Genomic DNA, 12694 nt, shown 5'->3' on the forward strand with positions numbered 1-12694 from the left:
CTGTTCAATGTATACTTGGAAAAATAAACTATATACTCATATGTGTGTCTATTTAAAAAAAAAAAAAATTCCCCTAAGTGTTTGTGCATGCCCAACACGACAATATTTTCATTTAAAAATCATAAAATCACTCAATTAATTGTTGTTTTCAACCCCTTTACAAATTAAAAGCACTGATATCTGATGGAACACACACATTCCTACTTTTTTTGTTCATAAGTTTGATAACATCAACCAAAAAACTGTTTTTTTAGTGGGCAAGTCAAGACTTCAGACACATTTCGATGGATCTGTCAGTCTCTGTTTTGAAATGTAAATTTGAAGATGGTCCCTGTCCTATTAACGGTAGAATAGAAGGGCTTCTTGTGGGGCTGCAAAGTGGCGTGTTGATGTTTTTGCTTTGAGCGAAACCACGTCAAAAACTGCCAAAACAGAGCTTTTCAGGAGCGCCTTTGGTTTGAAGAAACTCTGAGGATAAAAGCATATGTAAATGCATTTTGCTTTTAGCAATTTCCAATATTCCAAGTTGTAATTTATTTTTTTTTGTAAGCAAAACCAAGGTCATCAAACTGTGAAAGCTCTGATGAGAGCTCCATTGTGATGGGAAATGTTTCCTGAAATAAGTGGTGGATAGAACGGAGAGTGAAAACAGGCATTTGGCTGTCACAAGTGCAATTCCATAGGGAGCTCTTACAGTGAAAGGTTACAACGCTGAGTGTGGCGGCGATACTTGTTCAGCACTTGTTTAATGGGAAGCCTCTTTAAAGCTGCCAGACTGGATATACTAATGCACAATCAACATAATTAACAGGTTATTACGCCCAAGAGGCTTCCACATCATGCCGTGGACAGCAAGAACAAACCGCATGAATTGATGGAAAACCTTGGCTCACCTAACACTGTGAGTTCCGCAGTTTCACTCTCCCTTTCTCCCAGCATGTTTGTAGCAACACAAATGTACTTTCCAGCATCCGTCTTCAAAGTGTTGGTGATCATAAGCTTCCCACTACGAATCTGAAAGACAATGAGACAAAAACAAAGATGTTTGGACAGCTGTGTTTGGGGATAATCTTACCGTGTTTGTGAACTGCTGATTGAATCCACCATAATGTATGCAATAAGATGGGAGCAATTTGTAAATTTTATGGAAAAAAATCACTTATGATTGCAGCCAGGCTGTAACACACATCCTACCCTAAAGAAGTAAACATTTGTGTTTTCAGCAAATTCAGCAGGTGGTGGTGCGGTGGCATTTGTAATCCGGAGGCAACAGTTGTAATTTTACACGCTGCGTGATGGCCGGGGAAGCTTTAAGGAAAAGTCAACATTTAACGGCGACTGGATAATTTTTTTCTAGAGGTTGACATCAATAATTGGGCGCCCGGGCACATTTTGAGGTTATGTGGTGGCAGTCCAATGACTGTGTTTTTTATATACCCTTGGACTGTCGGGGGGCTGGTGGCACTTAATATGGACAGCTGCTGCTCCTAAACCATTTTCACATTGTCCAACCAGAGCTGCTGCTGGCTTGAAATGCAGCCGTCACCACCCTGTGGCCACCCATCTAGTGCCAGATTTCGCAAAGGAGTCGTCCTGCCCAATTAACTGCTGCCTGCCACCTACCTGGCACCTGACTGCCACCTGACTGCGACCTGACTGCCACCTGACTACGACCTGACTGCCACCTGACTACTACCTTACTGCCGCCTGACTAATACCTGACTGCCACCTGACAACTACCTGACTGCCGTCTACCTGCCGCCTGACTGCCACCTGACTGCCACCTGACTGCCGCCTGACTCCCACCTGACTACCACCTTACTGCCGCCTGACTAATACCTGACTGCCACCTGACTACCACCTTACTGCCGCCTGACTAATACCTGACTGCCACCTGACTACCACCTGACTGCGACCTGACAACTACCTGACTGCCGTCTACCTGCCGCCTGACTGCCACCTGACAACTACCTGACTGCCGTCTACCTGCCGCCTGACTCCCACCTGACTCCCGCCTGACTGCAACCTGACTGGCATCTGACTGCGACCTAACTGCCACTTGATTGCCACCTGACTGCGACCTGACTTCCGCCTGACTGCCGCCTGACTGGCATCTGACTGCCACCTGACTGCAGCTTGACTGATACATGACAACTGCTTGACCTGACTGACGCCCTCTACACTCATGACCACTCCAAAGTTTTTTGAAAAATTTGGAATCAGCAAGAAATCTTAAAGATTCCGCTGATGCCTCCCCATTGCACGGTGACAGTTGTATTTGTGATTGTAGCATAGGGTTTGGAGATAAATCGATTTATATTCCTACGATCCAAGCATGGATATTCAAAAAAAATAATTGTTTCAAAATAGATTTTATTGACATTGACATCCATATCTTTTCTTCAGATGTATATTTATTTATTTATTTATGTATTTGTACCTTTCTGCACACGGAAGCACAAGTCCTCTGAACCAAATTCCTTGAATTTATACGCACTACTTGGCCAATAAAACTGATTCTGACATTGGACGACACCATTTGGATTGACGTAAGGGTGTAGCAATTTGTTTTAGTAACCATTTGATTCATATCATAGTTAGTGATTGACAATACAATTCATAGTCGATATTGGTTCATTTTGAACGATCCAATTTACTTATCTAAAATCAATCCAAAATATCTTTAGCCAAAAATTCGGCCAGTTTGACGCAGCAATAGATACCTGGGTACTGGGGGTATAACGACTCATTGATTAATCAATTTCTATTCCTACAATCCAACCTGATTGATAAGTCTGTGGCAAATTGTTACTCTGATTGAATTGACCTAAACCATTAAAAAACCGTATCAAAATTATATGAATTAACTTGCTGTTAAAATGGATCATTACACCCCTAATTTGTATGCTGGTGGCATAGCGGGGTGCTACATTTAGGGAAAGAATTTACACCGTCTTCTGAGCTGAACAGAAGGTCACCTATTAAAAAAAAAAAATGGAAAATTACATAATTCATATCTCGTGCTTCTCTAGAACCACAAGAACAAAGAGACGGTCTCTTTGTAAAGATGTTCCTTAGATGTTCCGTCAGCCTACTTTGCAATTCCCAAACTTTTTACCTTATCCACATACACATCTATGTGTGCACATACACACAGGCGTATAATAGGGAGGTCGAAGACACAGACTCCTTGCTGTTTTCAGTGTTTTCTATCCTCCGCACGCCCCCACAGACCGCGGTGGATGTCTTTGAATGTGAGCGTCTGCACTGATCGAACGCCACAGCACAGTGTTAGAGGTGACACCTGAGCAGTAGTGAGTAGATGTGCTACTGCGAGACAGCAAACATGCTGATCTTAAGACTTCAAAACAAACACAAAGGCGCTCTTTGGGTCCACATTAGAAAGCTCACAGGCATCGGCTTCAATTAAACCTTCAGCCAGTTATTATGCTCTGAGACTGCGACCTTCCTTTCTACCTGCACTCTGCTGTAGAATCATATTGCTTTACCTAAAACATTTGAATTAAATTCAGCACACATAAGAAAAGGACCACGGTTTCTTAAAAGAAGTCAAAGACCAAGGTTGTCTAAAGGGAAGCAGGTCGGTTGAACCAAAGTTGTGCCGGACAGATCAGGGCTTTGAGGCCACTAAACGGAGTGCAGATAGAAAATAGAAATAAATTGCTACTAAGGATTAAACCTGCAGCGGTTTACCTCTTTGGTAGCTTTTTTCCACATACTTTACACCACAAACAGCTCATATTCTTCACCAAAAAATTCAAAACAAAAAGAGGATATATGTAAAGTAATTATATTAAAACTTTGAGAAAGCATGACATTGAAATTAAATCAAATAGAAACGCAAAATAAACAGATCTTCAACAAATGTTTTGCTTAATGATCATTTGTTTTTTATGTACCATATTTTTAACAGTATAAGCAGGGATGAAAGTAGGTTTTTAGTTATGCCAGTACAATCCCACCCGACAATATAAGACATTGTTGCATTTTTGATAGCCAAGCATTCAATTCTTGGTAAAGATCCATTCATATCGTTGTTTTGTCCAGATTGAAGGATAATCTGGCTACATAGAAAAGTCTCCTTTGCTTAATGGCCCTGGTGTCTCAATGGCATTTTTCAACTTGGATCTCCCCTTTTCTCTTCTTCATCCTCTCCTTTAGAAGATTTGGCCTTCACATTTTTATCCTCTCTGCGGATCTTCCTCTTAAAAATCTGACTGATTTTTCTATGCATGTTCTTTTTATTTATGTTTTTCTTTGAAATAATTTGCTGTTTTATTTCACCATGTCACCATTTACTTTTTACAATGCATGAACAACACATTCTCATTCTCAAATCGTCACATACTGACGTTTTGGGTGTCCCCAACTCATCGTTTTTGGTTGTTTGTAAAATCAAGGATCCCCAACCCTTAGTACTGGTACCCTAACCAGGCACCAGACGCAGTACCAGACTCTATACCGGACCTGAATCAGTACCAGACATGGTACTGGACCAGAACCGCGCCCAGACATTGTACCAGACACGGTACTGGACCACAAATCAGTACCGTTATCAGACGTGAACGGGACCCAGGTTGGGGTACCATGGCGCTCCCAGTACTGGACCGGTTCCTGTTTGCAGCCTGGAGGTTGGGGACCCATGATTTGATGGGAACAGTCTGCACATCAAAAAAAAAGTTGGGGACACCCAAGAAGTGACGCAGAGGGGTACTTAACCAAATGTCAATATTTGATGATTTGGGAATGAGGATTTGTTGTTCCGGAAGCAAGACATCGAGGACCGGGAGAGAGAGAAATCCAAAGCATTTCATCAACTCGCCGATGCGCCACTTAAAACAATGCAAACATCCAAATGAAGCGCTGGCTGCTAACAGCTTTAGTATAATTTTTTTGTTTTTTCTTCCATAAGAGCGACGGCGGCTTCTGCCCTGTGTTATACAGCAAAAACAGGTCGCACAGCTGATCACTCGAGAACGAGCGGCATTCGTTCACCAGAACGCCGCACTGGCTTATTTTCACCTCTGAGTATAAGTTGTATTTTTTGCACAGTTGGCCCAGATGCGACTTGTTCTACGTACACACTGGGGTCAGAAACAGTTTTCAATGAAAAGTCTAAGTAAATGCACGTTTATGCGCGTCTCGGACTCATACTCTAGGATCAGATTCTTTAGAAATACTTGCAAGGTTAAAAATTTGCATTGTAATACTCTAAACTGCCAAAAATCTTATAACACATCTGATATTTTAATGAATAACTAGAAATTATTTATACATGCAAGGAATATACTTAAAGAATATTAGTAAAAATTAATGACTTCCACTCACTCATTTTATTACACTCAGTAATGTGTTTGAGACGCCTGCAAAAAGCCTGTGTCCACATAATAAAAGTGAAAAAGGGGATTTTGGAGGACAGTCACTGTCACGCAAAAAGTACAAAGCCAAAAAAGCAGCCTTTCTGTTTCCAAGAGATGAGTCCACTCCCCCCACCCCCCTCTTAGCTCTGATCTCTTCCTCCTCTTAAATCAGAGGAAGCGGCTCAGTCCATCACAGTCCCCAGAGAAAACCCACCTGTCACTCCACACTAACACGGGCTTTGAATTTTCTCCTGCTTGTACCCAGAATTCATAGAAACAAATCACAAGTATGCGCACAAGCAGGAACACTACTGCAGTTTTTGATGTGTAGGTCATTCTGGAGGTAAATTATTGAGAAATGTGTTTTGTTGTTTTTAATATTCAGATGAATAATTGGGTAGTAGACCGAAAGAGTTTGTAAAGCCTTCTCTGCTTATGAAAATCCATTTCATTCGGAGGCTATTGTATTGGTGTGATATACACACCTGATTTTATGCTTACAGTATCTCTAGCTTAATGAGGTCAAAACAAAAACAATCTGAAAGAAAAACCTTTTCAATGTGGCATCAATGTCAAGATTCTGTGGGTATAAAAAGCTGATTTTGTCAGCAAGACATTTCAAGTTCATCATTCAAACAGCCATTAACATGCAACGTAATTTAACAGACAAGCATTGCCATCTGGTCATACTGTGTCTTCAGGTTGTTAGTAGACAGTCAGTTGTTATAGATGATCTTGTCTCAAAGTGTCATAGGCAGACTTACATCAAGACACATAACTACTGGTAGAGTTTATGACAGACCACAGCCATGACCACTTCCTAAGCACTCAGACATGGTTTTCCAAATGCCACACAGCTGCAGGCCCGTTTACCAGATGTGAAGGGTAGGGTTTCCAGACACAAAAATGTGCAACCGACTCCGACGTCTTGACTTGAATGCCAGACAACCATTGCAGGTGACACCAAGACACAGAGGTGAATGGTTATAGTGGACATAAGACCATGCGACCTGGGCAGCAATGATCTACCGTTCTGTTCACTGATGAGTGTTGGGTTGCACAGATATAATGGTCGTCAACATTCCTGGAGAAGGCGAGGTGAACGATACGTTGAGGTCAACACGACCCCCAAGGTTTGCTTTGGTGAAAGAGGTGTAACGGTCTGGGCAGTAGAGGTGAGACAAGATATCAGTATGGTGGACTATCACAATATTTCAACTCACAAACAATTCCCGACCCCTGCTTTCCCTTAATCGTTTTTTAAAAAATAATTCCGTAGATTTCAACCAGGGGGCGCTTCTCATGAGCCAACACATTCTCGTACCCAAGTCATCACATATAGAAGTTTGGTTAAGGACCCCTCAGTGTCACTTTTTGATATTTTGGGTGTCCCAATCTCGTCATTTTTTTGACGTGCTGGCTGTTCCCATCAAATCATGCATCCCCAACCTCCAGGCCAAGAACTACAACCAGTCCAGTGCCATGATGCATAGCGCACTGGTACCAGTACCCTAACCCGATACCGGACCAGATGCAGTAACAAACCCAACCGGTACCACAAGTGGTAATGGGCGCAAACTGGACGCAGTACCAGCCGTGAACTAGTACCGCTTAAGGTTAGGGTCCCAACACCAGACCAGATGCAATACCAGACCTGAACCAGTATAGACGTGGTACTTGGTGCTAATCAGACGTGGTACCGGAGGCAAACCAGTACTGCTACCCTAACCCAGTACTGGAATCCTAACCTTAACCCAGTACTGGTTCACGTCTGGTATGTGGAGGGGCCTGGTACTGCGTCCGGTTTGCGTCCAGTACCACTTGTGGTACGAGTTCGGATCCTGTACCGCATCTGGTCTGGTATTGGGTTAGGGTACTGGTACCAGTGTGCACGCTACTGGGCCGGTTCTGGTTGGCGGCCTGGACCAGTACCAGGTTATGGTTAGGGTACCAGTACTGGGTTAGGGTACTGGTACTGGACGTGTCCCAAGGACCAGTGCGCATTGGGTACCGCATCCAGTACTGCATCCGTCCTGAGGGTTGCGGACCCTTGATTTTACGAACAGCCAGCACGTCAAAAAATGATGAGTTGGGGACACCAACAACGTCAAACAGAGATCCAGAAGAGGCCTCAGCCAAATGACAATATGTGATGAGAAAGTGTTGCATGAGCATGACAGGAAAGTGGGCAGAACTCGGGGCAAAGAAGAAACAACAACTGGTGAAAATCATGCTTACCTGATGCATTGGTGTGATTTTATTCAAATCTACACACAGACTAGAGCTGCATTCGAACAGATTTGCGTGTCACATTGACTGCTCAATGCCTGCTCTACAATGTCCTTGATGCCAGGTTTGGGAGGAGCTACTTCCCAAGTTTTTCTGGACTTCATTCGTTGCCGTATCATGCATAATATGGATGATGTTGAGCGAGTAGCTTGGGTTTATATGTTTTGGAGAGCGCTACTGAGGTGCTGGCAAGCACGTCCCTGTGTCTGGGTTCACCAGACCTTTCAGAATCTCTCCCAGTGCTGAGTACTTCACTCTTTCAGTGAGAGCTGCGCCTGAATGACGGCCGTTTAAAACATTACTTCTGTCTGTCTGTGCCCCAGTTTAAAGAATTTCTATCTTGTATTAACCCAAAAGGGGAAATAAAGACATGTATCGTGAATCGCATCGTATTGTGAGTTACCCCGAGATGCCAGCCCTACGGGCAAGACATCGCCAGTCAAGGAGGCAAAACGGATTTGGTTAATGTAGATGGTCCATGGTCCAAATATCATAGAGCCATCATCAACCTCAATTCCACCCCCAACTTTCTGTTTATGGATGATAAAGCTCCACCACATGGTGCCAGAATTGTCACAGATGGACTTCAGAAAATGGGAGTGCCTCGTATGGTGTGACCAACAATGTCCCCTGGTGTGAACCCCGCAGAGCACGTCTGAGAGCAGCTGAAGCAAACACTGAATGATCGTACTGTACCAACAAGTGACTTGCATGCAGCACTTGTGGAATAGTGGAATGCCTCAAAACAACGTCACTGACAATCTGTCATTGCAGTGTAATTGACATAGTTAACTTTTGTAATTTGTGGCTCTTTGTTATGAATTATTTTTTAGGGTAATATCAAAATCATAAAAAAGGTTTCTTTTCACTAATTATTAAGAAGGGAACTTTTATGTTTTTAATTGAAATTCAAACCAAATTGGAAAAGCATTAATAATAATAATAACATCCTTACTTTATTATGAGTAGCGTAATTTTTCTGAATATGATATCATACCTTTTATTTATTTTATGCTGCTATTTCATTTAATTCTGTTGGTTTTGTAGTCTGATTCTTCAGAAATTGTCCAAGGACTTTAGAATTCACAAAAACGACTCCTGTAAGCAGTAGAGGCAGTCAGCTGTGATGCTCAGGTCTGCAGGAAGGCTTTACACTGAGTATGAAATGCATGCCACCTATGATTGAATAAAAACTTCTGATAACGGTTGAAAATCCTCAACTCCCCACAGCTTTCCGTTCCAGCCTGTCAATACCCCTAGTCTGTTCAACATTTCTTTCTGTTCAGGGCTGTTTCTTGGCGTTATTACTCCTGCAAAAAATAAATAATACAAAAAAATAAAAATAAAATAAAGTTGTGGAATTACTAAGAAAAGATAGAAGGATGAATTTTGTTTTCAAATCAGAAGATGCTATGTAGGAGATCCTTAGTTAATAATGAATATGCCATAAGTGTGTTTCTGCATCTTTCCGAGCCATTCACTAATCACAAGATTCTGCTTTCTAAATTGCTGAAGCCTGGACGCAGACGTAATGTTATCATCTGGTTGTCCATGTATTTGTCCAACAGAAAGCAACAGGTCTACCTAAACAATGTGGAATCAAACATGATCTCTATAAAGTATGGTAATCTCCAAGGGTCAATTCTGGGACCCTTACTTTTCAATATCTACATGAATGACACTGCATATATATCAACTCATACTATTCTACTGCTCTTTGCTGATGACAAAAATCTTTATATTTCTGATAGAAGCATTAGTTATCTAATAGAGCAATTAAACTATGACCTTCAGATTTGTCTGAATGGTTCAAAACATAGAATTTATCATTACATTTAAGCAAACAAAATAACGTGCTTTTTGCTGGAAGCAAAAATATAAAAATAACTTAATAAAAATCAACATGAATTTTCAACATATTGAAAATGTACGAAAGAAAATACCTAAATACATTAGGATCATTTCCAAAATAAGAATAAAAAAATGGACTGTTGGCTAAATGCTATAACTTTATGTCCATCGTTTTTTGTTAAATGTCATGTCATTCCTTTGTATTTTCCTTAATTGATTGTCTCTGGTGGTAGTCTCAAGATATGTAAGCCTTTATGGCATCTTCCATCTCCTGCATGCTTTATTGTTCTTTTCAATGTAAATGTTCTAGTTTATCCTGTTTTATTATCTAATCATATGTCACAATGCTATTCATGCACTACATAAATAAAAAAGATCCACAAGTTCAAACATTGAACTTTTATTCTTTTAGCTATTGTACTAATCCAGTTGACTCCAGGTAAGCAAAAGATAAGGTGCATTATGGGAGTTTTACTTGTAGTTTTGTTGTATTTTTTTATGCTTTATCAAACTTTAGTGTTATTACATAAATGATCTTATAAATGAAGACTTACAGGAGTGGCATACAAGAGTGAGGTTGAACTGTCTCATGAAGTAATGTGTCATTGACATCATCTGTTCAAAAGGACGACTTGAGTCAGCTGCGCCGCGGTAACGTGTTATGACTTTGTTCAGGTGTTATTCTGAATACTTTGACCTTGGCTTAATGATGATGATAATGTAAAGGGTCTTAATATAGATCGGACAAGGAATGTCGTAGCTGGAGGCCAAGGCACAAAATGCTTGGCCCACCATTGGTAAAAAAAAAACAATGGTATAGATGAAATTAATTCCAGATATTTGTCTTTATTTGTTTCCTTCATTTTACTATGCTTCACTATTTTCCTTCGTATTGTTGGGTGATTTCAGGTAAAAGTAAAATTTTTTTCAATTAAAGTCCAAAAAAATCTAAAGTATTGAGATAGCTTAATACAATCAACATCAACATAATTGGCTGATACAGAGATTGCAAGGTGAAGTCTGAATCATCATCCTACTGCCACCGTGCTACACAGTTGATTGTTCAAGGATTGTTTTTTGTATATTTCTGGTCAAATAATTAGCTGTTACCGTGATGCGTTCATCTCTGTCATCTAAGTTGGCGCCGTCTTTCCTCCAGGAGATGGTGGGTTCAGGGTGTCCGCGGGGGGGCTGGCACTCCAGTACAGCCGGCTCGCCCACTGCAACCATAACATCAACTGGGTTCTGCCTGAAGTCGTCACGTAAAACTGAAAAATACAGAAACGAGCAGAAATCATGTCAATGTAAAGTGTAGTGCTGGGCGGATCAATCCAAAATATCGTTCTCACGTTGGTATCAGTATCGGATCGATACCGGCTCGCAGATATCGATATTTCCACTCTTGTTTGAAACTTTTTTTTTATCTGCTAGAAGGACCCAGCTGAGTTTCTGTCTCACCACTCTCACTGTGAGATGAGATCTCATCTCTTTGTGAGACAGAGCATGCATGCAGGCGGCACGGATTGTTCAGTCTATTTCCACTCTTTTTAAAGTTTAAGTTGTTATTTACAAGTTACTATTTAAAGTCTAAGAAGATAATAATTATTTATATTTCTACCAGTTGTTATATATATTTTTAATTGTTATACATTTTGATTTATTTTTGTTTCATAATTACTTGCTTATTTTGGTTGGTAGACTGTTTTGCATTCACTTTTTCCCTTTTTATTTAATTTCAAGAAGTTTTTATTTTGATAAACTATTTCAATTTAAATAAAAATATTGTCCTAATTCTGTTTTTATGTTTATCAAGTCATTTAAAAAAAAAAACGTATAAAAAACTTTTCACAGCGATTAAAAACAATTGAGATTTCGAGATTCAAGTCAAATCCACCACAATTACAAAAATCCTTGGTACCGATATTGGCGATATCAACCTGTATCGGATCAATACCGCTCGGTATCGGATCGATATTGCCAATTGATATTGACAATACTGATGGATAACCAAATGCTCAGTATCGCCCAGCCCTAGTCAACTGTTCTCATTCAGCAGGCTTAAGACCCACTCCAATAAAAAAGTTCAACATGTTCTTTGGCAATTTTTCTCACGATGGAGGACAAATATAAAAAAAAAAAACTAAGCTTAAAATTGCATTTCTGAGTATTTCTTGATTCAAATGAAGAAAGAAGTTTGGAAAAGAGCTGTTTGTGACGTTGGACATACCCTGGGTGGGCCACAAGCGGCGAGGGCCCAGAAAATGGTGCAGGTTATTGGATTTTTGACTAAAAACAGCATAATTATATTTAAAAGACTTATGAGAACGCATCTGAAATTGATCAAAAGATGATTGGAGCGGGACTATGAAGAGGTGTATGTAATCCTTTACCAACTGTATATTTAAAATGTCACAAATAGACAAGATTATTAAGCAAAGAGATAGAATTATGACATTTTTATTTCAATAAAGAAATTTAGAGGAAGAAAGCTCCTCAGTATATTATTATATATTTTTCCTTAGCAGTATAAAGAAAAAAAAACAGTTTCCCAGCAAAAGAAGCATTTTATCCAGAAATGGTTTGATCTCTATTGTAAATGGTAAACAAACATTTTGTGTGAAGCTTTAAGGAGCAAACAAATAAGAAGAACAGGGAAGAATAACTACAAGTTCTTGTAAAACTCTCAAAATCTTCCAGCTCTCTGTCTGAAGTGATGTGGATATCATCTGCTGCTGCAGAGCACTGTGCATGAGTGACTGCTGCTAAGCATTACCAGTTTTAAATTACAATAAGATGGGGGGGGTTGAACGCTTAGAACCTGAACAAGCCAAGAGAGCTGTGCCAAGACAGAGCTAGCAGAACAGCAGAACTCAGCAGAGCCTGGTTGGGGTGAAAAGACCGGAAACAATGAGGGGGGAAAAAAAGACGCATAATGACTCCCAGATGGTGGCAACCCATTCACCTCTGGCTACAGATTCATACGACGCCGCGCAAGAGCGCCAAAGACGATGAGAGCGGTGGAAATGGGAGAACAAATTAGTATGACCTTCTAATTGGAACTGTTGCGGCTCACGCATGTCTTTAAGCTGCGCTCTCTCCTGCTCTGATCCGCTGAGAACAGTTACGAATGGCTGACTGCAGTTGACTGAAGGCTGATGGGAAACAGCTGTCTG

The 12694-nt window shown here is 40.6% G+C and overlaps 1 protein-coding gene and 1 long non-coding RNA gene across 9 annotated transcripts in view; one reads left to right on the forward strand and one right to left on the reverse strand.

Annotated features, from left to right (window-relative positions):
• The window catches only part of LOC112142467 (roundabout homolog 1), a 132398-nt gene that overhangs the window by 30197 nt on the left and 89507 nt on the right, over window positions 1-12694 (reverse strand). For all 6 annotated transcript variants that reach the window (XM_036215111.1, XM_036215109.1, XM_024265883.2 and 3 more), the window contains 2 exons: window positions 10632-10789; window positions 894-1014 (listed from right to left, as the gene is read on the reverse strand). In XM_036215111.1, coding sequence (XP_036071004.1) covers window positions 894-1014; window positions 10632-10789 — 279 coding nt within the window. The remainder of the gene's footprint in view (window positions 1-893; window positions 1015-10631; window positions 10790-12694) is intronic.
• Window positions 1-12694, forward strand: part of LOC112142469 — a 101119-nt gene that overhangs the window by 25344 nt on the left and 63081 nt on the right. The gene's annotated exons all lie outside the window — the stretch shown is intronic.

The sequence above is a fragment of the Oryzias melastigma genome, linkage group LG14, assembly GCF_002922805.2.
Source record: "Oryzias melastigma strain HK-1 linkage group LG14, ASM292280v2, whole genome shotgun sequence".
Taxonomy (NCBI): Eukaryota; Metazoa; Chordata; class Actinopteri; order Beloniformes; family Adrianichthyidae; genus Oryzias; species Oryzias melastigma.